This window comes from Salvelinus alpinus, chromosome 4 (assembly GCF_045679555.1).
Source record: "Salvelinus alpinus chromosome 4, SLU_Salpinus.1, whole genome shotgun sequence".
NCBI classification, from domain to species: domain Eukaryota; kingdom Metazoa; phylum Chordata; class Actinopteri; order Salmoniformes; family Salmonidae; genus Salvelinus; species Salvelinus alpinus.
In genome coordinates, this window is record NC_092089.1 from 17315345 (window position 1) to 17342187 (window position 26843).

The 26843-nt window shown below is 45.0% G+C and overlaps 1 protein-coding gene across 1 annotated transcript in view; it reads right to left on the bottom strand.

Annotated features, from left to right (window-relative positions):
• LOC139572903 (F-actin-uncapping protein LRRC16A-like) overlaps positions 1-26843 on the bottom strand; it is a 234424-nt gene that overhangs the window by 59636 nt on the left and 147945 nt on the right. Inside the window, exons 22-23 of the mRNA XM_071395759.1 lie at positions 6839-7011; positions 5468-5536 (exon numbers count right to left, since the gene is read on the bottom strand). Coding sequence (XP_071251860.1) covers positions 5468-5536; positions 6839-7011 — 242 coding nt within the window. The remainder of the gene's footprint in view (positions 1-5467; positions 5537-6838; positions 7012-26843) is intronic.

A 26843-nucleotide genomic window follows, 5' to 3' on the forward strand; every position in this document is an offset into this window, starting at 1 on the left:
AGATGGCCACTTCTCTAGTAAACCCAGGGTGTTTACCTAAAGATGGCCGCTTCTCTAGTAAACCCAGGGTGTTTACCTAAAGAGGGCCACTTCTCTAGTAAACCCAGGGTGTTTACCTAAAGATGGCCACTTCTCTAGTAGACCCAGGGTGTTTACCTAAAGATGGCCACTTCTCTAGTAAACCCAGGGTGTTTACCTAAAGATGGCCACTTCTCTCGTAAACCCAGGGTGTTTACCTAAAGATGGCCACTTCTCTAGTAAACCCAGGGTGTTTACCTAAAGATGGCCACTTATCTAGTAAACCCAGGGTGTTTACCTAAAGATGGCCACTTCTCTAGTAAACCCAGGGTGTTTACCTAAAGATGGCTAGTTATATCTTATCTATAGGCCCTCAAGGAACTTCCCTGGACTCTATGTAAACTGGAAACCATATATCCTGAGGATGCATTTATTGTCGCTGACAGTGTGGTGAAAGAAGGCGTAACAGCGCCTCTTCAACCTCAGGAGGCTGAAGAAATGTGGCTTGTCACCCAAAACCCTGACAAACTTTTACGGATGCACAATCGAGAGCATCCTGTCGGGCTGTATCACAGCCTGGTACGGCAACAGCACTGCCCTCAACCGCAAGGCTCTCCAGAGGGTAGTGAGGTCTACACAACGCATCACCGGGGGCAACCTGTCCTCCAGGACACCTACAGCACCCGATGTCACAGGAAGGCCAAACAGATCATCAAGGACATCAACCACCCGAGCCACTGCCTGTTCACACCACTACCATCCAGAAGGCGAGGTCAGTACAGGTGCATCAAAGCAGGGACCGAGAGACTGAAAAACAGCTTCTATCTCGAGGCCATCAGACTGCTAAACAGCAATCACTAACTCAGAGAGGCTGCTGCCTACATTGAGACCCAATCACTGGACATTTTAATAAATGGATTACTAGTCACTCTAAACAATGCCACTCTAAATAATGCCACTTTAATAATGTTTACATATCTTACATTACTCATATCACATGTACAGTGGGGAGAACAAGTATTTGATACACTGACGATTTTGCAGGTTTTCCTACTTACAAAGCATGTAGAGGTCTGTAATTTTTATCATAGGTACACTTCAACTGTGAGAGAAGGAATCTAAAACAAAAATCCAGAAAATCACATTGTATGATTTTTAAGTAATTAATTTGCATTTTATTGCATGACATAAGTATTTGATACATCAGAAAAGCAGAACTGAATATTTGGTACAGAAACCTTAGTTTGCAATTACAGAGATCATACGTTTCCTGTAGTTCTTGACCAGGTTTGCACACACTGCAGCAGGGATTTTGGCCCACTCCTCCATACAGACCTTCTCCAGATCCTTCAGGTTTCGGGGCTGTCGCTGGGCAATACGGACTTTCGGCTCCCTCCAAAGATTTTCTATTGGGTTCAGGTCTGGAGACTGGCTAGGCCACTCCAGGACCTTGAGATGCTTCTTACGGAGCCACTCCTTAGTTGCCCTGGCTGTGTGTTTCGGGTCGTTGTCATGCTGGAAGACCCAGCCACGACCCATCTTCAATGCTCTTACTGAGGGAAGGAGGTTGTTGGTCAAGATCTCGCGATACATGGCCCCATCCATCCTCCCCTCAATACGGTGCAGTCGTCCTGTCCCCTTTGCAGAAAAGCATCCCCAAAGAATGATGTTTCCACCTCCATGCTTCACGGTTGGGATGGTGTTCTTGGGGTTGTACTCATCCTTCTATTCCTCCAAACACGGCGAGTGGAGTTTAGAGCAAAAAGCTCTATTTTTGTCTCATCAGACCACATGACCTTCTCCCATTCCTCCTCTGGATCATCCAGATGGTCATTGGCAAACTTCAGACGGGCCTGGACATGCGCTGGCTTGAGCAGGGGGACCTTGCGTGCGCTGCAGGATTTTAATCCATGACGGCGTAGTGTGTTACTAATGGTTTTCTTTGAGACTGTGGTCCCAGCTCTCTTCAGGTCATTGACCAGGTCCTGCCGTGTAGTTCTGGGCTGATCCCTCACATTCCTCATGATCATTGATGCCCCACGAGGTGAGATCTTGCATGGAGCCCCAGACCGAGGGTGATTGACCGTCATCTTGAACTTCTTCCATTTTCTAATAATTGTGCCAACAGTTGTTGCCTTCTCACCAAGCTGCTTGCCTATTGTCCTGTAGCCCATCCCAGCCTTGTACAGGTCTACAATTTATCCCTGATGTCCTTACACAGCTCTCTGGTCTTGGCCATTGTGGAGAGGTTGGAGTCTGTTTGATTGAGTGTGTGGACAGGTGTCTTTTATACAGGTAACGAGTTCAAACAGGTGCAGTTAATACAGGTAATGAGTGGAGAACAGGAGGGCTTCTTAAAGAAAAACTAACAGGTCTGTGAGAGCCGGAATTCTTACTGGTTGGTAGGTGATCAAATACTTATGTCATGCAATAAAATGCAAATTAATTACTTAAAAATCATACAATGTGATTTTCTGGATTTTTGTTTTAGATTCCGTCTCTCACAGTTGAAGTGTACCTATGATAAAAATGACAGACCTCTACATGCTTTGTAAGTAGGAAAACCTGCAAAATCGGCAGTGTATCAAATACTTGTTCTCCCCACTGTATATACTGTATTTTATACCATCTATTACACCTTGTCTATGCCGCTCGGCCATCACTCATCCATATACTTACATGTACATATTCTCATTCACCCCTTTAGATTTGTGTGTATTAGGTAGTTGTTGTGAAATTCTTAGATTACTTGTTAGATATTACTGCACTGTCGGAACTAGAAGCACAAGCATTTCGCTACACTCGCAATAACATCTGCTAACCATGTGTATGTGACGGTCTCTCTCCCTCTCCCCTCTCTCTCTCCATCTCTCCCCTTCTCGCTCCCTCTCCCCTCTCTCCCTCTCCTCTCCATCTCTTCCCTTCTCTCTCCCTCTCCCCTCTCTTTCTCCCTCTGTCTCTCCCCTTCTCTCTCCCCTCTCCTCTCCACCATGTGTACCACAGGGTCCACATCCATCCTCATCACAAAGCAAATTACAAATCACCAGCCTCCCAGATTGGTCACAGGGCGCTAGGTAAGCATCCAGCCAGCCAACGCTTATTGTTATGCAGCAATTACAGAATGTAGATTCTATTTAAATGAGGATGAAAGAAAGAAATTGTCCAGACACTCATGACTGAGTGGATTCTAATATCATTCAGCTCTGAATTCATAGACAGCCAATCACATGGTACTCTGTCTGGTGCTTGTCTGCCATTCCTCCCCCCCCCCCCCCCCTCTCTCTCTCCCGATTCCTCAACCCTCTCTCGTCTCTCTCTCCTCACCCCATCTCTCTTCTCTCTCCTCTCCCCCACCCCTCTTCTATCTCTCTCCCCCACCCTCTCTCACCCCTCTCCTCTACCTCTCTCTCTCTCTGCTAACCTCCTCTCTACCCCCCATTCAACCCTCTGTCTCTCCCCCTCCAACCTGTCTGTGCTGCCCGGGATGAACAGCAGGCCCCGAGCCAAGTGGAGCAGAGAGGAACACAATAACCACACTGTTTTCTGTCCTCACCACAGCAGCCTGCTGTATCATCATTTGTATTCTGGAAGTGTTTCTGGTCATAATAATTCACCACAGTAGACTGATCCATGGGGCGGCAGGTAGACTAGTGGTTAGAGTGTAGGGACGGCAGGTAGACTAGTGGTTAGAGTGTAGGGGCGGCAGGTAGACTAGTGGTTAGAGTGTAGGGACGGCAGGTAGCCTAGTGGTTAGAGTGTAGGGATGGCAGGTAGACTAGTGGTTAGAGTGTAGGGGCGGCAGGTAGCCTAGTGGTTAGAGTGTAGGGGCAGGCAGGTAGCCTAGTGGTTAGAGTGTAGGGACGGCAGGTATCCTAGTGGTTAGAGTGTAGGGATGGCAGGTAGACTAGTGGTTAGAGTGTAGGGGCGGCAGGTAGACTAGTGGTTAGAGTGTAGGGACGGCAGGTAGCCTAGTGGTTAGAGTGTAGGGATGGCAGGTAGACTAGTGGTTAGAGTGTAGGGGCGGCAGGTAGCCTAGTGGTTAGAGTGTAGGGGCAGGCAGGTAGCCTAGTGGTTAGAGTGTAGGGACGGCAGGTATCCTAGTGGTTAGAATGTAGTGGCGGCAGGTAGCCTAGTGGTTAGAGTGTAGGGACGGCAGGTAGCCTAGTGGTTAGAGTGTAGGGACGGCAGGTAGCCTAGTGGTTAGAATGTAGGGGCGGCAGGTAGCCTAGAGGTTAGAGTGTAGGGACGGCAGGTAGCCTAGTGGTTAGAGTGTAGGGACGGCAGGTAGACTAGTGGTTAGAGTGTAGGGGCGGCAGGTAGCCTAGTGGTTAGAGTGTAGGGACGGCAGGTAGACTAGTGGTTAGAGTGTAGGGGCGGCAGGTAGCCTAGTGGTTAGAGTGTAGGGACGGGCAGGTAGACTAGTGGTTAGAGTGTAGGGGCGGCAGGTAGACTAGTGGTTAGAGTGTAGGGACGGCAGGTAGACTAGTGGTTAGAGTGTAGGGACGGCAGGTAGCCTAGAGGTTAGAGTGTAGGGACGGCAGGTAGCCTAGAGGTTAGAGTGTAGGGACGGCAGGTAGACTAGTGGTTAGAGTGTAGGGGTGGCAGGTAGACTAGTGGTTAGAGTGTAGGGACGGCAGGTAGCCTAGAGGTTAGAGTGTAGGGACGGCAGGTAGCCTAGAGGTTAGAGTGTAGGGACGGCAGGTAGACTAGTGGTTAGAGTGTAGGGACGGCAGGTAGCCTAGTGGTTAGAGTGTAGGGGCGGCAGGTAGCCTAGTGGTTAGAGTGTAGGGGCAGGCAGGTAGAGCATTGGGCCAGTAACCGAAAGGTTGGTGGATCGAATCCCCGAGCTGACGAAGTAAAAATCTGTCGTTCTGCCCCTGAACAAGGCAGTTAACCGGTAGGCCGTCATTATAAATAAGAATTTGTTCTGGTTGTATTTCTGGTCATATTCACCACAGTACTAGCTAGATCTCCATTGGTCCTCTGGTCATATTCACTACAGTACTAGCTATATCTCCATTGGTCCTCTGGTCATATTCACTACAGTACTAGCTAGATCTCCATTGGTCCTCTGGTTGTATTTCTGGCTCCTCCCCTACTGCCTCCACCACAGTATCTCTACACCCAGGAGATCCATCTCTGCCATCTCTTTCCAGAGGCTCTCCCCTTCACTCCTCTTCCTTCCTCTCCTCTCCCCTCCCCTCCTCTCCACCTCTCCTCTCCCCACCACCTCTCTCTTCTCCATCCCCTCTCCCCTCCTCTCCTCGAGACATCCTCATATGTCTGCTACATCCTTCCTCCCTGTTACAGTTCACACACACACACACACACACACACACACACACACACACACACACACACACACACACACACACACACACACACACACACACACACACACACACACACACACACACACACACACACACAGAGTCCCATTGCTACTCACTTCTCCAGAGCAGCAGCTACATCCTGAAGACCCTGAGGACTGATGTTGTTCTTATCCCAGATCACCGTCCTGGAGAGACAGATCAGAAGCATCTATCAGTCACACATCAAACCATCCCTCTGTCTTGTATCTACAGTAACACACTTTAACACAGAGACAAACTCAGAGAGGCTTCAGAGCACATCTAAAAACAATTGCTCATAATACTCAAATATGTCATCATTCAAACCATCATCAGAGTGTCTGAGGCAGTCCTTTCCTCTCCAAACCATCATCAGAGTGTCTGAGGCAGTCCTCTCCTCTCCAAACCATCATCAGAGTGTCTGAGGCAGTCCTCTCCTCTCCAAACCATCATCAGAGTGTCTGAGGCAGTCCTCTCCTCTCCAAACCATCATCAGAGTATCTGAGGCAGTCCTCTCCTCTCCAAACCATCATCAGAGTGTCTGAGGCAGTCCTCTCCTCTCCAAAACATAATCAGAGTGTCTGAGGCAGTCCTCTCCTCTCCAAAACATCATCAGAGTATCTGAGGCAGTCCTCTCCTCTCCAAACCATCATCAGAGTGTCTGAGGCAGTCCTCTCCTCTCCAAACCATCATCAGAGTGTCTGAGGCAGTCCTCTCCTCTCCAAAACATCATCAGAGTATCTGAGGCAGTCCTCTCCTCTCCAAACCATCATCAGAGTGTCTGAGGCAGTCCTCTCCTCTCCAAACCATCATCAGAGTGTCTGAGGCAGTCCTCTCCTCTCCAAACCATCATCAGAGTGTCTGAGGCAGTCCTCTCCTCTCCAAACCATCATCAGGGTGTCTGAGGCAGTCCTCTCCTCTCCAAACCATCATCAGAGTGTCTGAGGCAGTCCTCTCCAAACCATCATCAGTGTCTGAGGCAGTCCTCTCCTCTCCAAACCATCATCAGAGTGTCTGAGGCAGTCCTCTCCTCTCCAAACCATCATCAGAGTGTCTGAGGCAGTCCTCTCCTCTCCAAAACATCATCAGAGTATCTGAGGCAGTCCTCTCCTCTCCAAACCATCATCAGAGTGTCTGAGGCAGTCCTCTCCTCTCCAAACCATCATCAGGGTGTCTGAGGCAGTCCTCTCCTCACCAAACCATCATCAGAGTGTCTGAGGCAGTCCTCTCCAAACCATCATCAGTGTCTGAGGCAGTCCTCTCCTCTCCAAACCATCATCAGAGTGTCTGAGGCAGTCCTCTCCTCTCCAAACCATCATCAGAGTGTCTGAGGCAGTCCTCTCCTCTCCAAACCATCAGCAGAGTGTCTGAGGCAGTCCTCTCCTCACCAAACCATCATCAGAGTATCTGAGGCAGTCCTCTCCTTTACCAAACCATCATCAGAGTATCTGAGGCAGTCCTCTCCTCACCTTAGTTTGCTGTTGATCTGCAGGGCCTTGGCCAGCATCTTAGCCCCCATGTCTCCCATGGCGTTCCCACTGATATCCACCCTGGTCAGACTGGTGTTGCTGCCCAGAGCATTCAGCACAATGGTCAGGTCTGTCTTCAGCTTAGAGTCAGCCAGGGACAGAGACGTCAGGGGCTGCAGTGGGACAAAGGATACTCAATCATTCATAAATTCATTCAATAAATCAATGACATTTATTTATATAGCCCTATTTACATCAGCTGTTACCAGAAAGTGCTTTTACAGTAACCTCAGCCTAAACCCTAACGCTTTTACAGTAACCCAGTCAAACTCTAACCCTTTTACAGTAACCTCAGCCTAAACCCTAACCCTTTTACAGTAAACTCAACCTGAACCCTAACACTTATAAAGTAACCCAGCCTAAACCCTAACAGTTTTACAGTAACCTCAGCCTAAACCCTAACAGTTTTATAGTAACCTCAGCCTAAACCCTAACAGTTTTATAGTAACCTCAGCCTAAACCCTAAAGAGCAAGCAGAAACAAAAGCACAGTGGCCAGGACAAACTAGAGAGGAACCAGGCTCAGAGGGGAGGCCTAAGAAGACTCAAGTCTCCACAATGCTAATCTATGTTCCCATGTGAAGAAAACCCCCCCAGTGAAGTTATTTTCCTGTTAGACTCTTTCTCTTTGATAGATGTCTTGACTTTGAGCTTAGAAAAAAGTAATACGTAAGAAACATTCTTCACTTCAAAAAGCGACTACATTATTGGCCCGAATCTCATAGCGTTTTACAGCTTGGCAGCTCAGGTTTTCATCTCTATAACTTTGATCTCATTAAACTAAGTCCACAGACACAGCAGGGATATCAATTAACATAGGATCATTTTTTGCCTGACATTTCACATTTTGGGGGGATTTTCCTGGACATAATAAATGAAATGGGTGCCTCAGATATCCACATGCAAAGCCTCCAACTGGGATGAAATGCAGACAGATTTAGAGGAACAGCGTCGAGGTCAAAGCTAACGTCAAGCCTTTAAAAACATCCCATCACATCCCATCTCTGCTCAGCAGGGAGCTGCATGTAGATTGACTAGACTGGAAACCATTTTGACTGACTACTAAAATACCTTGACCAGAGAGATTATAGACACAGCTCAAACAGCTAACTGAGGAATAGCTTAGTATCCAGCTGGGTTGGTAGAGGGGGAGAGTGAGACGAGGGGAGACGAGGGAGACCAGGGGAGACGGGGGAGGGGGAGACGAGGGGGGAGAGACGAGGGGAGACGGGGGAGGGGGAGACGGGGGAGGGGAAAACGAGGGAGGGGGAGACGGGGGAGAGTGAGACGAGGGGAGACGGGGGGAGACGGGGGAGAGTGAGACGAGGGGAGACGGGGGAGAGTGAGACGAGGGGAGACGGGGGAGAGTGAGACGAGGGGAGACGGGGGAGAGTGAGACGAGGGGAGACGGGGGGAGAGTGAGACGAGGGGAGACGGGGGAGAGTGAGACGAGGGGAGACGGGGGAGAGTGAGACGAGGGGAGACGGGGGGAGACAAGGGGGGATGGGGGACTGGGGAGGGAGGGTGAGACGAGGGGAGACGGGGGAGATGAGGGGAGATGAGGGGAGACGAGGGGAGACGGGGGAGGGGGAGACGGGGAGGAGGAGACGAGGGGAGACGAGTGGAGACGGGGGAGGGGGAGACGAGTGGAGACGGGGGAGGGGGAGACGAGGGGAGATGGGGGGGGCGGGGGAGACGAGGGGAGATGGGGGAGGGGGAGAATGAGACGAGGGGAGACGGGGCAGGGGGAGACAAGGGGAGACGGGGGAGGGGGAGAGTGAGACGAGGGAAGACGGGGGAGGGGGAGACGAGGGGAGACGGGGCAGGGGGACACAAGGGGAGACGGGGGAGGGGGAGAGTGAGACGAGGGAAGACGGGGGAGGGGGAGACGAGAGGGGGAGACAAGCAGGGAGCAGACATCAAAAGCTGTGTTATGCTGACTCTGTTCTGGTTCAGAGATAAACTACTGACTCTGTTCTGTCTGTTCTGGTTCAGAGATAAACTACTGACTCTGTTCTGTCTGGTTCAGAGATAAACTACTGACTCTGTTCTGGTTCAGAGATAAACTACTGACCCTGTTCTGTCTGGTTCAGAGATAAACTACTGACTCTGTTCTGTCTGGTTCAGAGATAAACTACTGACTCTGTTCTGGTTCAGAGATAAACTACTGACTCTGTTCTGTCTGGTTCAGAGATAAACTACTGACTCTGTTCTGTCTGGTTCAGAGATAAACTACTGACTCTGTTCTGTCTGGTTCAGAGATAAACTACTGACTCTGTTCTGTCTGGTTCAGAGATAAACTACTGACTCTGTTCTGACTGGTTCAGAGATAAACTACTGACCCTGTTCTGTCTGGTTCAGAGATAAACTACTGACTCTGTTCTGTCTGGTTCAGAGATAAACTACTGACTCTGTTCTGGTTCAGAGATAAACTACTGACTCTGTTCTGTCTGGTTCAGAGATAAACTACTGACTCTGTTCTGTCTGGTTCAGAGATAAACTACTGACCCTGTTCTGTCTGGTTCAGAGATAAACTACTGACCCTGTTCTGTCTGGTTCAGAGATAAACTACTGACTCTGTTCTGTCTGGTTCAGAGATAAACTACTGACTCGGTTCTGTCTGGTTCAGAGATAAACTACTGACCCTGTTCTGTCTGGTTCAGAGATAAACTACTGACTCTGTTCTGGTTCAGAGATAAACTACTGACTCTGTTCTGTCTGGTTCAGAGATAAACTACGGACTCTGTTCTGGTTCAGAGATAAACTACTGACCCTGTTCTGTCTGGTTCAGAGATAAACTACTGACTCTGTTCTGTCTGGTTCAGAGATAAACTACTGACCCTGTTCTGTCTGGTTCAGAGATAAACTACTGACTCTGTTCTGGTTCAGAGATAAACTACTGACTCTGTTCTGGTTCAGAGATAAACTACTGACTCTGTTCTGGTTCAGAGATAACCTACTGACTCTGTTCTGTCTGGTTCAGAGATAAACTACTGACTCTGTTCTGGTTCAGAGATAACCTACTGACTCTGATCTGTCTGGTTCAGAGATAAACTACTGACTCTGTTCTGGTTCAGAGATAAACTACTTATTATTTCATGACATCTTTGGTCTGGTTCAAATCCAGGCCTCCAGACTACTGCTGCACTATAATGTACACTCCCCTATGTACAGAGTGTATTTGGACAGTAGACTACTACTCCCCTACGTACAGAGTGTATTTGGACAGTAGACTACTACTCCCCTACGTACAGCGTGTATTTGGACAGTAGACTACTACTCCCCTACGTACAGCGTGTATTTGGACAGTAGACTACTACTCCCCTACGTACAGCGTGTATTTGGACAGTAGACTACTACTCCCCTACGTACAGCGTGTATTTGGACAGTAGACTACTACTCCCCTACGTACAGCGTGTATTTGGACAGTAGACTACTACTCTCCTACGTACAGTGTGTATTTGGACAGTAGACTACTACTCCCCTACGTACAGCGTGTATTTGGACAGTAGACTACTACTCCCCTACGTACAGCGTGTATTTGGACAGTAGACTACTACTCCCCTACGTACAGCGTGTATTTGGACAGTAGACTACTACTCCCCTACGTACAGCGTGTATTTGGACAGTAGACTACTACTCCCCTACGTACAGTGTGTATTTGGACAGTAGACTACTACTCCCCTACGTACAGTGTGTATTTGGACAGTAGACTACTACTCCCCTACGTACAGCGTGTATTTGGACAGTAGACTACTACTCCCCTACGTACAGTGTGTATTTGGACAGTAGACTACTACTCCCCTACGTACAGAGTGTATTTGGACAGTAGACTACTACTCCCCTACGTACAGCGTGTATTTGGACAGTAGACTACTACTCCCCTACGTACAGTGTGTATTTGGACAGTAGACTACTACTCCCCTACGTACAGTGTGTATTTGGACAGTAGACTACTACTCCCCTACGTACAGTGTGTATTTGGACAGTAGACTACTACTCCCCTACGTACAGCGTGTATTTGGACAGTAGACTACTACTCCCCTACGTACAGTGTGTATTTGGACAGTAGACTACTACTCCCCTACGTACAGTGTGTATTTGGACAGTAGACTACTACTCCCCTACGTACAGTGTGTATTTGGACAGTAGACTACTACTCCCCTACGTACAGCGTGTATTTGGACAGTAGACTACTACTCCCCTACGTACAGTGTGTATTTGGACAGTAGACTACTACTCCCCTACGTACAGTGTGTATTTGGACAGTAGACTACTACTCCCCTACGTACAGCGTGTATTTGGACAGTAGACTACTACTCCCCTACGTACAGTGTGTATTTGGACAGTAGACTACTACTCCCCTACGTACAGTGTGTATTTGGACAGTAGACTACTACTCCCCTACGTACAGCGTGTATTTGGACAGTAGACTACTACTCCCCTACGTACAGCGTGTATTTGGACAGTAGACTACTACTCCCCTACGTACAGCGTGTATTTGGACAGTAGACTACTACTCCCCTACGTACAGTGTGTATTTGGACAGTAGACTACTACTCCCCTACGTACAGCGTGTATTTGGACAGTAGACTACTACTCCCCTACGTACAGTGTGTATTTGGACAGTAGACTACTACTCCCCTACGTACAGCGTGTATTTGGACAGTAGACTACTACTCCCCTACGTACAGTGTGTATTTGGACAGTAGACTACTACTCCCCTACGTACAGTGTGTATTTGGACAGTAGACTACTACTCCCCTACGTACAGTGTGTATTTGGACAGTAGACTACTACTCCCCTACGTACAGTGTGTATTTGGGCAGTAGACTACTACTCCCCTACGTACAGTGTGTATTTGGACAGTAGACTACTACTCCCCTACGTACAGTGTGTATTTGGACAGTAGACTACTACTCCCCTACGTACAGTGTGTATTTGGACAGTAGACTACTACTCCACTACGTACAGTGTGTATTTGGACAGTAGACTACTACTCCCCTACGTACAGCGTGTATTTGGACAGTAGACTACTACTCCCCTATGTACAGCGTGTAGTTGGACAGTAGACTACTACTCCCCTACGTACAGCGTGTATTTGGACAGTAGACTACTACTCCCCTACGTACAGCGTGTATTTGGACAGTAGACTACTACTCCCCTATGTACAGCGTGTAGTTGGACAGTAGACTACTACTCCCCTACGTACAGTGTGTATTTGGACAGTAGACTACTACTCCCCTACGTACAGCGTGTATTTGGACAGTAGACTACTACTCCCCTACGTACAGTGTGTATTTGGACAGTAGACTACTACTCCCCTACGTACAGCGTGTATTTGGACAGTAGACTACTACCCCCCTACGTACAGCGTGTATTTGGACAGTAGACTACTACTCTCCTGTGTACAGTGTGTATTTGGACAGTAGACTACTACTCCCCTACGTACAGCGTGTATTTGGACAGTAGACTACTACTCTCCTACGTACAGTGTGTATTTGGACAGTAGACTACTACTCCCCTACGTACAGCGTGTATTTGGACAGTAGACTACTACTCCCCTACGTACAGCGTGTATTTGGACAGTAGACTACTACTCCCCTATGTCCCCTATGTAATCCCGTGTGGCTCAGTTGGTAGAGCATGGCGCTTGCAACGCCAGGGTTGTGGGTTCATTCCCCACGGGGGGACCAGGATGAATATGTATGAACTTTCCAATTTGTAAGTCGCTCTGGATAAGAGCGTCTGCTAAATGACAAAAAAAAAAAAATGTAAATGTACAGCGTGTAGTTGGACAGTAGACTACTACTCCCCTACGTACAGCGTGTATTTGGACAGTAGACTACTACTCCCCTACGTACAGCGTGTATTTGGACAGTAGACTACTACTCCCCTATGTACAGCGTGTATTTGGACAGTAGACTACTACTCCCCTACGTACAGTGTGTATTTGGACAGTAGACTACTACTCCCCTACGTACAGCGTGTATTTGGACAGTAGACTACTACTCCCCTACGTACAGTGTGTATTTGGACAGTAGACTACTACTCCCCTACGTACAGCGTGTATTTGGACAGTAGACTACTACTCCCCTACGTACAGCGTGTATTTGGACAGTAGACTACTACTCCCCTACGTACAGCGTGTATTTGGACAGTAGACTACTACTCCCCTACGTACAGTGTGTATTTGGACAGTAGACTACTACTCCCCTACGTACAGTGTGTATTTGGACAGTAGACTACTACTCCCCTACGTACAGAGTGTATTTGGACAGTAGACTACTACTCCCCTACGTACAGCGTGTATTTGGACAGTAGACTACTACTCCCCTACGTACAGCGTGTATTTGGACAGTAGACTACTACTCCCCTACGTACAGCGTGTATTTGGACAGTAGACTACTACTCCCCTACGTACAGCGTGTATTTGGACAGTAGACTACTACTCCCCTACGTACAGTGTGTATTTGGACAGTAGACTACTACTCCCCTACGTACAGCGTGTATTTGGACAGTAGACTACTACTCCCCTACGTACAGCGTGTATTTGGACAGTGACGCTAAAACGTTACATTTGGCTTTATATTGCAGAATTTGGGGATTTGAGATTAAATGTTTTATATGAGGTCGACAGTACAGAATGTCACATTATATCTTTGGGTATTTTCATACATATCTGTTATACCGTTTAGAAATCAATGCGATTTAATAAGTATTTGGACAAATTTTATTATAGTGTATAACATTTTGGGAAAAGTTTAGTGTTTGGTCCCATATTTCTAGCACACAATGACAACATCAAGCTTGTGACTCTACAAACTATTTGGATGCATTTTGTAGTTTGTTTTTGTCCGTGTTCCAGGTGAATGAAGCGGAGTCAGGCGCAGGACACAGGTATGAGTAAAGCCACGATCTTTACTCAATATCAACAATAATCCAACAAGGATAAACATAAACAATCCAGAACACGTACACGGAACCACTTGACAAACACAATCACGCACAAAACAACAGGGGAAGCCAGAGGGTTAAATAAGGAACATGATTATGGGAATTGAAACCAGGTGTGTACAATGAAGACAAAACAAAATGAAACATGGATCGGTGGTGACTAAAAAGTTTTAGTGAAACACAACACAGTATTAGTTGTGTTTCAGATTATTTTCAGAAATTAATGGTAAAACATGTATTGTGTAATTTTGGAGTCACTTTTATTGTAAATAAGAATAGAATATGTTTCTGAACACTTATACATAAATGCTTTAAAAAAAACATGTAACCTTTATTTAACTAGGCAAGTAAGTTATGAACAAATTCTTATTTACAATGACGGCCTACCCCGGCCAAACCCGGACGACACTGGGCCAAGTGTGCGCCGCCCTATGGGACTCCCAAGTTGTGATACAGCCTCGATTCGAACCAGTGACACCTCTACCACTGAGATGCAGTGCCTTAGACCGCTGAGCCAATCGGGAGCCCCTATCCAATAGATGTGGATACTACCACGATCATGGATAATCATGGTAGCGACAGTGTGTGGGAGCAGAGGCATCTTTGAATTAGTTCTGTGTAAAATCATATTTAATCAGTGGAGGCTCTTCAGAGGAGGAAGGGGAGGACAATCCTCCTCACTGAATTTCATAAAAATGTAAATAGTGAAACGTTAAAAAAGTTATCCTTTTTAGATAAAACTATACTAAATATATTCACGTCACCAAATCATTTATTAAAACACTGTTTTGCAATGAATGTCTACAGTAGCCTCAGCAGCATTCTGTAGGGTAGCACCATGGTGACAGCTAGCTTCTGTCCTCCTCTGGGTACATTGACTTCAATACAACACCTAGGAGGCTCATTGTTCTCACCCCCTTCCATAGACTTACACAGCAATTATGACAACTTCCAGAGGACGTTCTCCAACCTATCAGAGCTCTTGCAGCATGAACTGAAATATTTCCCACCCAATCAAAGGATCAGAGATTGAATCTAGTACTGAAAGCATAAGCTACAGCTAGTTAGCACTGCAGTGCATTAAATGTGGTGAGTCGTTGACTCAAAGAGAAAGACAATAGTTGAACAGTTTTGAACAAACTTAATTTCTTCCAAACTTAATTTTTTCCAAAATTAAGGAGAAGCAAGAGAGCGAGTGAGAGAGATAGCTCAGTATATTTCGTAGTATATTTTTTTCACTTCAACTTACTTAGCTAGCATCGAATGCAGCTAGCTAGTTTAGCCTACTCAAACACCCAGCTCAAACATAGAGGGATGCTATGTTAGCTAGCTGGCTATGGTTATCCAACACTGGATCTCTTCCACGTCAAGGTAAGCTTTTGGTTTTATTAATATATTGCCACCGGGACTCACCGGTGTAACTGCTAAACTGCTTGCTGCTGACTGTACACTGTACTGCATGATTGTAGCGGGTTTACTAACGCGTTAGTTCGAGTACTTCTAGCCAACTATGATGTACAATAATGTATGCTGTGTGTAGCGGTTAGCGGCCATGATATGAAGGTTTAGCTTGGAAAGTTTTTTTTGTCTGGTCACAGACAGCTGATGTGTTGTGCACTGAAGTCCACAAGCGAAGGGAAAAGTTGAGAGGAGGAGAGCGTGTAGATAGATGTAAGAAGGAATTATATATACAATGAGCTGCTTGTATGTGGCTGCTATGAAAGCAAACTGTGTTTGCGTGTGATCAGTGGTGTATTCATTGCGTTGAAAAACGTTCCTTAAACGGAAGCAAATGAAACGGGGGATAAACATACCTGAATTTGTCCAATAGAAACTCTTGTTTGCAACTGTTGGACTAATGACTACACCCTAGATCAGCTAGATGTAGGCATTAGTGTTGAAGGCGAAATGTGTCACCTTGATTACTTACATTTCTCTCAACCTGTGCACCTACGTTGTAAACATTCATTCATAGGCTAGGTTGTAGCAACCTCATGATGGGTATAGGGAAAATCAGTATTAGGTAGTAGCCTAAACTTAACGATGTTACATTGAACTGGGTGAATGGAATATGAATGACAGTCATCCAATATGCTGTAATAGAAATAAGGCCATGTTAAAATAAATAAATCATCCTCCCTAATCTCAAACGGCACCAACCACCACTGTAATACATGTACCTTTTTTCTTGTATATTTTATCCCATAAATCAGGGTTCGTACAGACAGTGGCAAGTCAAATTCAAGGACTTTCAAGAACTAGTATTTATTTTCAAAAACCGATAGGTCGCAGTTGTAAATGAGAACTTGTTCTCAACTAGCCTACCTGGTTAAATAAAGGTGAACTATTATTTTAATTTAATTTTAAATAGTTCATATTATGTCATTGCTTCTAGTCGCCACGAGATGGCAGTATACCACCACAACCTCATGAGAGAGAAAAAAAAAACGTAGTATTCATCACTACCTTACAAGTTCTACTCAATAATACGTTGTTTCACTACATACTTACTTCATACACGAGTGGTAAGTCAGGCCTGATGATGTTGTAATTTGAGTAGTGATGACCAGAGTTGTAATTTGAGTAGTGATGAGCAGAATTGTAATTTGAGTAGTGATGAGCAGATTTGTAATTCGAGTAGTGATGAGCAAAGTTGAGATTTGAGTAGTGATGAGCAGAGTTGTAATGTGAGTAGTGATGAGCAGAGTTGTAATTTGAGTAGTGATGAGCAGAGTTGTAATTTGTGTAGTGATGAGCAGAGTTGTAATTTGTGTAGTGATGAGCAGAGTTGTAATTTGAGTAGTGATGAGCAGAGTTGTAATGTGAGTAGTGATGAGCAGAGTTGTAATGTGAGTAGTGATGAGCAGAGTTGTAATGTGTGTATTAGTGTGTATTTGGACAGTAGACTACTACTCCCCTACGTACAGCGTGTATTTGGACAGTAGACTACTACTCCCCTACGTACAGTGTGTATTTGGACAGTAGACTACTACTCCCCTACGTACAGCGTGTATTTGGACAGTAGACTACTACTCCCCTACGTACAGTGTGTATTTGGACAGTAGACTACTACTCCCCTACGTACAGTGTGTATTTGGACAGTAGACTACTACTCCCCTACGTACAGTGTGTATTTGGACAGTAGACTACTACTCCCCTACGTACAGTGTGTATTTGGGCAGTAGACTACTACTCCCCTACGTACAGTGTGTATTTGGACAGTAGACTACTACTCCCCTACGTACAGTGTGTATTTGGACAGTAGACTACTACTCCCCTACGTACAGTGTGTATTTGGACAGTAGACTACTACTCCACTACGTACAGTGTGTATTTGGACAGTAGACTACTACTCCCCTACGTACAGCGTGTATTTGGACAGTAGACTACTACTCCCCTATGTACAGCGTGTAGTTGGACAGTAGACTACTACTCCCCTATGTACAGCGTGTAGTTGGACAGTAGACTACTACTCCCCTACGTACAGCGTGTATTTGGACAGTAGACTACTACTCCCCTATGTACAGCGTGTAGTTGGACAGTAGACTACTACTCCCCTACGTACAGTGTGTATTTGGACAGTAGACTACTACTCCCCTACGTACAGCGTGTATTTGGACAGTAGACTACTACTCCCCTACGTACAGTGTGTATTTGGACAGTAGACTACTACTCCCCTACGTACAGCGTGTATTTGGACAGTAGACTACTACTCCCCTACGTACAGCGTGTATTTGGACAGTAGACTACTACTCTCCTGTGTACAGTGTGTATTTGGACAGTAGACTACTACTCCCCTACGTACAGCGTGTATTTGGACAGTAGACTACTACTCTCCTACGTACAGTGTGTATTTGGACAGTAGACTACTACTCCCCTACGTACAGCGTGTATTTGGACAGTAGACTACTACTCCCCTACGTACAGCGTGTATTTGGACAGTAGACTACTACTCCCCTATGTCCCCTATGTAATCCCGTGTGGCTCAGTTGGTAGAGCATGGCGCTTGCAACGCCAGGGTTGTGGGTTCATTCCCCACGGGGGGACCAGGATGAATATGTATGAACTTTCCAATTTGTAAGTCGCTCTGGATAAGAGCGTCTGCTAAATGACAAAAAAAAAAAAATGTAAATGTACAGCGTGTAGTTGGACAGTAGACTACTACTCCCCTACGTACAGCGTGTATTTGGACAGTAGACTACTACTCCCCTACGTACAGCGTGTATTTGGACAGTAGACTACTACTCCCCTATGTACAGCGTGTAGTTGGACAGTAGACTACTACTCCCCTACGTACAGTGTGTATTTGGACAGTAGACTACTACTCCCCTACGTACAGCGTGTATTTGGACAGTAGACTACTACTCCCCTACGTACAGTGTGTATTTGGACAGTAGACTACTACTCCCCTACGTACAGCGTGTATTTGGACAGTAGACTACTACTCCCCTACGTACAGCGTGTATTTGGACAGTAGACTACTACTCCCCTACGTACAGCGTGTATTTGGACAGTAGACTACTACTCCCCTACGTACAGTGTGTATTTGGACAGTAGACTACTACTCCCCTACGTACAGTGTGTATTTGGACAGTAGACTACTACTCCCCTACGTACAGAGTGTATTTGGACAGTAGACTACTACTCCCCTACGTACAGCGTGTATTTGGACAGTAGACTACTACTCCCCTACGTACAGCGTGTATTTGGACAGTAGACTACTACTCCCCTACGTACAGCGTGTATTTGGACAGTAGACTACTACTCCCCTACGTACAGCGTGTATTTGGACAGTAGACTACTACTCCCCTACGTACAGTGTGTATTTGGACAGTAGACTACTACTCCCCTACGTACAGCGTGTATTTGGACAGTAGACTACTACTCCCCTACGTACAGCGTGTATTTGGACAGTGACGCTAAAACGTTACATTTGGCTTTATATTGCAGAATTTGGGGATTTGAGATTAAATGTTTTATATGAGGTCGACAGTACAGAATGTCACATTATATCTTTGGGTATTTTCATACATATCTGTTATACCGTTTAGAAATCAATGCGATTTAATAAGTATTTGGACAAATTTTATTATAGTGTATAACATTTTGGGAAAAGTTTAGTGTTTGGTCCCATATTTCTAGCACACAATGACAACATCAAGCTTGTGACTCTACAAACTATTTGGATGCATTTTGTAGTTTGTTTTTGTCCGTGTTCCAGGTGAATGAAGCGGAGTCAGGCGCAGGACACAGGTATGAGTAAAGCCACGATCTTTACTCAATATCAACAATAATCCAACAAGGATAAACATAAACAATCCAGAACACGTACACGGAACCACTTGACAAACACAATCACGCACAAAACAACAGGGGAAGCCAGAGGGTTAAATAAGGAACATGATTATGGGAATTGAAACCAGGTGTGTACAATGAAGACAAAACAAAATGAAACATGGATCGGTGGTGACTAAAAAGTTTTAGTGAAACACAACACAGTATTAGTTGTGTTTCAGATTATTTTCAGAAATTAATGGTAAAACATGTATTGTGTAATTTTGGAGTCACTTTTATTGTAAATAAGAATAGAATATGTTTCTGAACACTTATACATAAATGCTTTAAAAAAAACATGTAACCTTTATTTAACTAGGCAAGTAAGTTATGAACAAATTCTTATTTACAATGACGGCCTACCCCGGCCAAACCCGGACGACACTGGGCCAAGTGTGCGCCGCCCTATGGGACTCCCAAGTTGTGATACAGCCTCGATTCGAACCAGTGACACCTCTACCACTGAGATGCAGTGCCTTAGACCGCTGAGCCAATCGGGAGCCCCTATCCAATAGATGTGGATACTACCACGATCATGGATAATCATGGTAGCGACAGTGTGTGGGAGCAGAGGCATCTTTGAATTAGTTCTGTGTAAAATCATATTTAATCAGTGGAGGCTCTTCAGAGGAGGAAGGGGAGGACAATCCTCCTCACTGAATTTCATAAAAATGTAAATAGTGAAACGTTAAAAAAGTTATCCTTTTTAGATAAAACTATACTAAATATATTCACGTCACCAAATCATTTATTAAAACACTGTTTTGCAATGAATGTCTACAGTAGCCTCAGCAGCATTCTGTAGGGTAGCACCATGGTGACAGCTAGCTTCTGTCCTCCTCTGGGTACATTGACTTCAATACAACACCTAGGAGGCTCATTGTTCTCACCCCCTTCCATAGACTTACACAGCAATTATGACAACTTCCAGAGGACGTTCTCCAACCTATCAGAGCTCTTGCAGCATGAACTGAAATATTTCCCACCCAATCAAAGGATCAGAGATTGAATCTAGTACTGAAAGCATAAGCTACAGCTAGTTAGCACTGCAGTGCATTAAATGTGGTGAGTCGTTGACTCAAAGAGAAAGACAATAGTTGAACAGTTTTGAACAAACTTAATTTCTTCCAAACTTAATTTTTTCCAAAATTAAGGAGAAGCAAGAGAGCGAGTGAGAGAGATAGCTCAGTATATTTCGTAGTATATTTTTTTCACTTCAACTTACTTAGCTAGCATCGAATGCAGCTAGCTAGTTTAGCCTACTCAAACACCCAGCTCAAACATAGAGGGATGCTATGTTAGCTAGCTGGCTATGGTTATCCAACACTGGATCTCTTCCACGTCAAGGTAAGCTTTTGGTTTTATTAATATATTGCCACCGGGACTCACCGGTGTAACTGCTAAACTGCTTGCTGCTGACTGTACACTGTACTGCATGATTGTAGCGGGTTTACTAACGCGTTAGTTCGAGTACTTCTAGCCAACTATGATGTACAATAATGTATGCTGTGTGTAGCGGTTAGCGGCCATGATATGAAGGTTTAGCTTGGAAAGTTTTTTTTGTCTGGTCACAGACAGCTGATGTGTTGTGCACTGAAGTCCACAAGCGAAGGGAAAAGTTGAGAGGAGGAGAGCGTGTAGATAGATGTAAGAAGGAATTATATATACAATGAGCTGCTTGTATGTGGCTGCTATGAAAGCAAACTGTGTTTGCGTGTGATCAGTGGTGTATTCATTGCGTTGAAAAACGTTCCTTAAACGGAAGCAAATGAAACGGGGGATAAACATACCTGAATTTGTCCAATAGAAACTCTTGTTTGCAACTGTTGGACTAATGACTACACCCTAGATCAGCTAGATGTAGGCATTAGTGTTGAAGGCGAAATGTGTCACCTTGATTACTTACATTTCTCTCAACCTGTGCACCTACGTTGTAAACATTCATTCATAGGCTAGGTTGTAGCAACCTCATGATGGGTATAGGGAAAATCAGTATTAGGTAGTAGCCTAAACTTAACGATGTTACATTGAACTGGGTGAATGGAATATGAATGACAGTCATCCAATATGCTGTAATAGAAATAAGGCCATGTTAAAATAAATAAATCATCCTCCCTAATCTCAAACGGCACCAACCACCACTGTAATACATGTACCTTTTTTCTTGTATATTTTATCCCATAAATCAGGGTTCGTACAGACAGTGGCAAGTCAAATTCAAGGACTTTCAAGAACTAGTATTTATTTTCAAAAACCGATAGGTCGCAGTTGTAAATGAGAACTTGTTCTCAACTAGCCTACCTGGTTAAATAAAGGTGAACTATTATTTTAATTTAATTTTAAATAGTTCATATTATGTCATTGCTTCTAGTCGCCACGAGATGGCAGTATACCACCACAACCTCATGAGAGAGAAAAAAAAAACGTAGTATTCATCACTACCTTACAAGTTCTACTCAATAATACGTTGTTTCACTACATACTTACTTCATACACGAGTGGTAAGTCAGGCCTGATGATGTTGTAATTTGAGTAGTGATGACCAGAGTTGTAATTTGAGTAGTGATGAGCAGAATTGTAATTTGAGTAGTGATGAGCAGATTTGTAATTCGAGTAGTGATGAGCAAAGTTGAGATTTGAGTAGTGATGAGCAGAGTTGTAATGTGAGTAGTGATGAGCAGAGTTGTAATTTGAGTAGTGATGAGCAGAGTTGTAATTTGTGTAGTGATGAGCAGAGTTGTAATTTGTGTAGTGATGAGCAGAGTTGTAATTTGAGTAGTGATGAGCAGAGTTGTAATGTGAGTAGTGATGAGCAGAGTTGTAATGTGAGTAGTGATGAGCAGAGTTGTAATGTGAGTAGTGATGAGCAGAGTTATAATTTGAGTAGTGATGAGCAGAGTTGTAATGTGAGTAGTGATGAGCAGAGTTGTAACGTGAGTAATGATGAGCAGAGTTGTAATTTGAGTAATGATGAGCAGAGTTGTAATTTGAGTAATGATGAGCAGAGTTGTAATTTGAGTAGTGATGAGCAGAGTTGTAATTTGAGTAGTGATGAGCAGAGTTGTAATGTGAGTAGTGATGAGCAGAGTTGTAATGTGAGTAGTGATGAGCAGAGTTGTAATGTGAGTAGTGATGAGCAGAGTTGTAATTTGAGTAGTGATGAGCAGAGTTGTAATTTGAGTAGTGATGAGCAGAGTTGTAATGTGAGTAGTGATGAGCAGAGTTGTAATGTGAGTAGTGATGAGCAGACTTGTAATGTGAGTAGTGATGAGCAGACTTGTAATGTGAGTAGTGATGAGCAGACTTGTAATGTGAGTAGTGATGAGCAGAGTTGTAATGTGAGTAGTGATGAGCAGAGTTGTAATGTGAGTAGTGATGAGCAGAGTTGTAATGTGAGTAGTGATGAGCAGAGTTGTAATGTGAGTAGTGATGAGCAGAGTTGTAATGTGAGTAGTGATGAGCAGAGTTGTAATGTGAGTAGTGATGAGCAGAGTTGTAATGTGAGTAGTGATGAGCAGAGTTGTAATGTGAGTAGTGATGAGCAGACTTGTAATGTGAGTAGTGATGAGCAGAGTTGTAATGTGAGTAGTGATGAGCAGAGTTGTAATGTGAGTAGAGATGAGCAGAGTTGTAATGTGAGTAGTGATGAGCAGAGTTGTAATGTGAGTAGTGATGAGCAGAGTTGTAATGTGAGTAGTGATGAGCAGAGTTGTAATGTGAGTAGTGATGAGCAGAGTTGTAATGTGAGTAGTGATGAGCAGAGTTGTAATTTGAGTAGTGATGAGCAGAGTTGTAATGTGAGTAGTGATGAGCAGAGTTGTAATGTGAGTAGTGATGAGCAGAGTTGTAATGTGAGTAGTGATGAGCAGAGTTGTAATGTGAGTAGTGATGAGCAGAGTTGTAATTTGAGTAGTGATGAGCAGAGTTGTAATGTGAGTAGAGATGAGCAGAGTTGTAATGTGAGTAGTGATGAGCAGACTTGTAATGTGAGTAGTGATGAGCAGAGTTGTAATGTGAGTAGTGATGAGCAGAGTTGTAATTTGAGTAGTGATGAGCAGACTTGTAATGTGAGTAGTGATGAGCAGAGTTGTAATGTGAGTAGTGATGAGCAGAGTTGTAATGTGAGTAGAGATGAGCAGAGTTGTAATGTGAGTAGTGATGAGCAGAGTTGTAATGTGAGTAGTGATGAACAGAGTTGTAATTTGAGTAGTGATGAGCAGAGTTGTAATGTGAGTAGTGATGAGCAGAGTTGTAATGTGAGTAGTGATGAGCAGAGTTGTAATGTGAGTAGTGATGAGCAGAGTTGTAATGTGAGTAGTGATGAGCAGAGTTGTATTGTGAGTAGTGATGAGCAGAGTTGTAATGTGAGTAGTGATGAGCAGAGTTGTAATGTGAGTAGTGATGAGCAGACTTGTAATGTGAGTAGTGATGAGCAGAGTTGTAATGTGAGTAGTGATGAGCAGAGTTGTAATTTGAGTAGTGATGAGCAGAGTTGTAATGTGAGTAGTGATGAGCAGAGTTGTAATGTGAGTAGTGATGAGCAGAGTTGTAATGTGAGTAGTGATGAGCAGAGTTGTAATGTGAGTAGTGATGAGCAGACTTGTAATGTGAGTAGTGATGAGCAGAGTTGTAATGTGAGTAGTGATGAGCAGAGTTGTAATTTGAGTAGTGATGAGCAGAGTTGTAATGTGAGTAGTGATGAGCAGAGTTGTAATGTGAGTAGTGATGAGCAGAGTTGTAATGTGAGTAGTGATGAGCAGAGTTGTAATGTGAGTAGTGATGAGCAGACTTGTAATGTGAGTAGTGATGAGCAGAGTTGTAATGTGAGTAGTGATGACCAGAGTTGTAATGTGAGTAGTGATGACCAAAGTTGTAATTTGAGTAGTGATGAGCAGAGTTGTAATGTGAGTAGTGATGAGCAGAGTTTTGGGACATGTCTACTGGTGAACACACATGTCCTATTCACATTACTACACAATTCCAGCGTAATGACTGTGTTTTTATTGGGCATTTGGGAATCTATTACTTAATAGCAACAAAAAGGCATCTCGCTTCCGACTAGCAGCTTTAGTGTCGCCGGTCGGGAGAACGGGCACCAGAACGAGGAGCACGGAATATCGCGGGCGCCCCATAAATGAGGCGATTGGCCAAAAAAACTCTGGAGGTTGTTGCCCGTTTTGGCGGGCCCCTAATAAGTCAGTTCTGTACCTGCCTGGCTGAGTGGCAGTGTGGGTGGAATGAGTGAGCTCGCCTGGCAACCACAGCGCCAAACACATGAGGAAATATAACTTGGTAGTCTGCCTGGAAATGTATTCGCAAGACCAATCCATTTTTCTAATATTTTTCATAAACATATTTGGTCATTATCTGTTCTCTTCTCATATTAATTCAAAGTACTTTTCAAGAACCAACTTGAGAAAATGTCTGACTTTCAAGCTAATCCAGTACTTGAATTTCAGAGTGTTAAATTCAAGTACTTTAAGCACCTCACGCACCTTGTGAGAACGCTGATAAATGGATCAAATTGAGGGGGCACTTCAATGTCCCCTTCCAGACCGGCCCGTGTTCCCACACAGAGACGCGTTGGGGCTGGAAGGGGACAACTCTGAGGAGGTAGGCTACACTCAGTAGGGTCTAGGGATGCAACATTCCCACCCTACACTCTTAGAGAAAAGGGTTCCAAAAGGGTTATTCGGCTGTCCCCATAGGAGAACCCTTTTTGGTTCCAGGTAGAAACCTTTTAAGTTCCAGGTAGAACTCTTTTGGGTTCCGTGTAGAACCCTCTGTGGAAAGGGTTCTACCTGGAACCAAAAATAGTTATTTAAAGGGTTCTCCAATAGGGACAGTCAAAGAACCCTTTTAGGTTCTAGATAGCACCTTTTTTTTCTAAGAGTGTATGGGCCCTGGTCAAAAGTAGTGCACTATAAAGGGAATAGGGATTTGGGATGCAACCAAAAAACAAGACATTTCCTGTCTATCTCTATGGTTCTACCTGTGTCGGCACACAGAATACTACGATTATGTAACAGTCATTGAAAGTAAACTCATTGATGTCTACCTCTCTAAAAGAAGAACCCGCCTTCCACCAACATGTCATTGTATGTGTTGTGTTGGGGTGTCGTAGTCTAAACAAGGCCTGTAATGAACTACAGACGGTTGTTGCTGAACGTAGAAAGACAGGTAGAAATCCTCCCCAGTGAGATTCACTGTGTTGTCTTTCCTCTCCTGTTTCCTCTCGCCTCACTGGAGACAGACTGTTTCTTTCTGTTTCTCTTCCTCATACTGTCTGGCACTGGGATCTGTTTCTCCTCCTCATACTGTCTGGCACTGGGATCTGTTTCTCCTCCTCATACTGTCTGGCACTGGGATCTGTTTCTCCTCCTCATACTGTCTGGCACTGGGATCTGTTTCTCCTCCTCATACTGTCTGGCACTGGGATCTGTTTCTCCTCCTCATACTGTCTGGCACTGGGATATGTTTCTCTATCCTCATACTGTCTGGCACTGGGATCTGTTTCTCTTCCTCATACTGTCTGGCACTGGGATCTGTTTCTCCTCCTCATACTGTCTGGCACTGGGATCTGTTTCTCCTCCTCATACTGTCTGGCACTGGGATCTGTTTCTCCTCCTCATACTGTCTGGCACTGGGATCTGTTTCTCCTCCTCATACTGTCTGGCACTGGGATCTGTTTCTCCTCCTCATACTGTCTGGCACTGGGATCTGTTTCTCCTCCTCATACTGTCTGGCACTGGGATCTGTTTCTCCTCCTCATACTGTCTGGCACTGGGATCTGTTTCTCTTCCTCATACTGTCTGGCACTGGGATCTGTTTCTCCTCCTCATACTGTCTGGCACTGGGATCTGTTTCTCTTCCTCATACTGTCTGGCACTGGGATCTGTTTCTCTTCCTCATACTGTCTGGCACTGGGATCTGTTTCTCTTCCTCATACTGTCTGGCACTGGGATCTGTTTCTCTTCCTCATACTGTCTGGCACTGGGATCTGTTTCTCCTTCTCATACTATCTGGCACTGGGATCTGTTTCTCCTCCTCATACTGTCTGGCAATGGGATCTGTTTCTCCTCCTCATACTGTCTGGCACTGGGAGACAGAGAGGAGATAATATCAGAGAGATATCACACACCCTAAACCATCTCAGCCCAGTCTGCCAAGAAGCCAAGCCAGATGTCTCTATGTGGACCTGTGCCCTGACATGTCATGCAGTAATATACATTCAGAGCGGTTACATCCCTCACTCTGCCCTCCACAGCATTCAGCGTGGTTAAATCCCTCACTCTGCCCTCCACAGCATTCAGAGTGGTTACATCCCTCACCCTGCCCTCCAAAGCATTCAGAGAGGTTAAATCCCTCACTCTGCCCTCCAAAGCATTCAGAGTGGTTAAATCCCTCACTCTGCCCTCCAAAGCATTCAGAGTGGTTAAATCCCTCACTCTGCCCTCCAAAGCATTCAGAGTGGTTACATCCCTCACTCTGCCCTCCACAGCATTCAGAGTGGTTACATCCCTCACTCTGCCCTCCACAGCATTCAGAGCGGTTACATCCCTCACTCTGCCCTCCACAGCATTCAGAGAGGTTACATCCCTCACTCTGCCCTCCACAATATTCAGAGTGGTTACATCCCTCACTCTGCCCTCCAG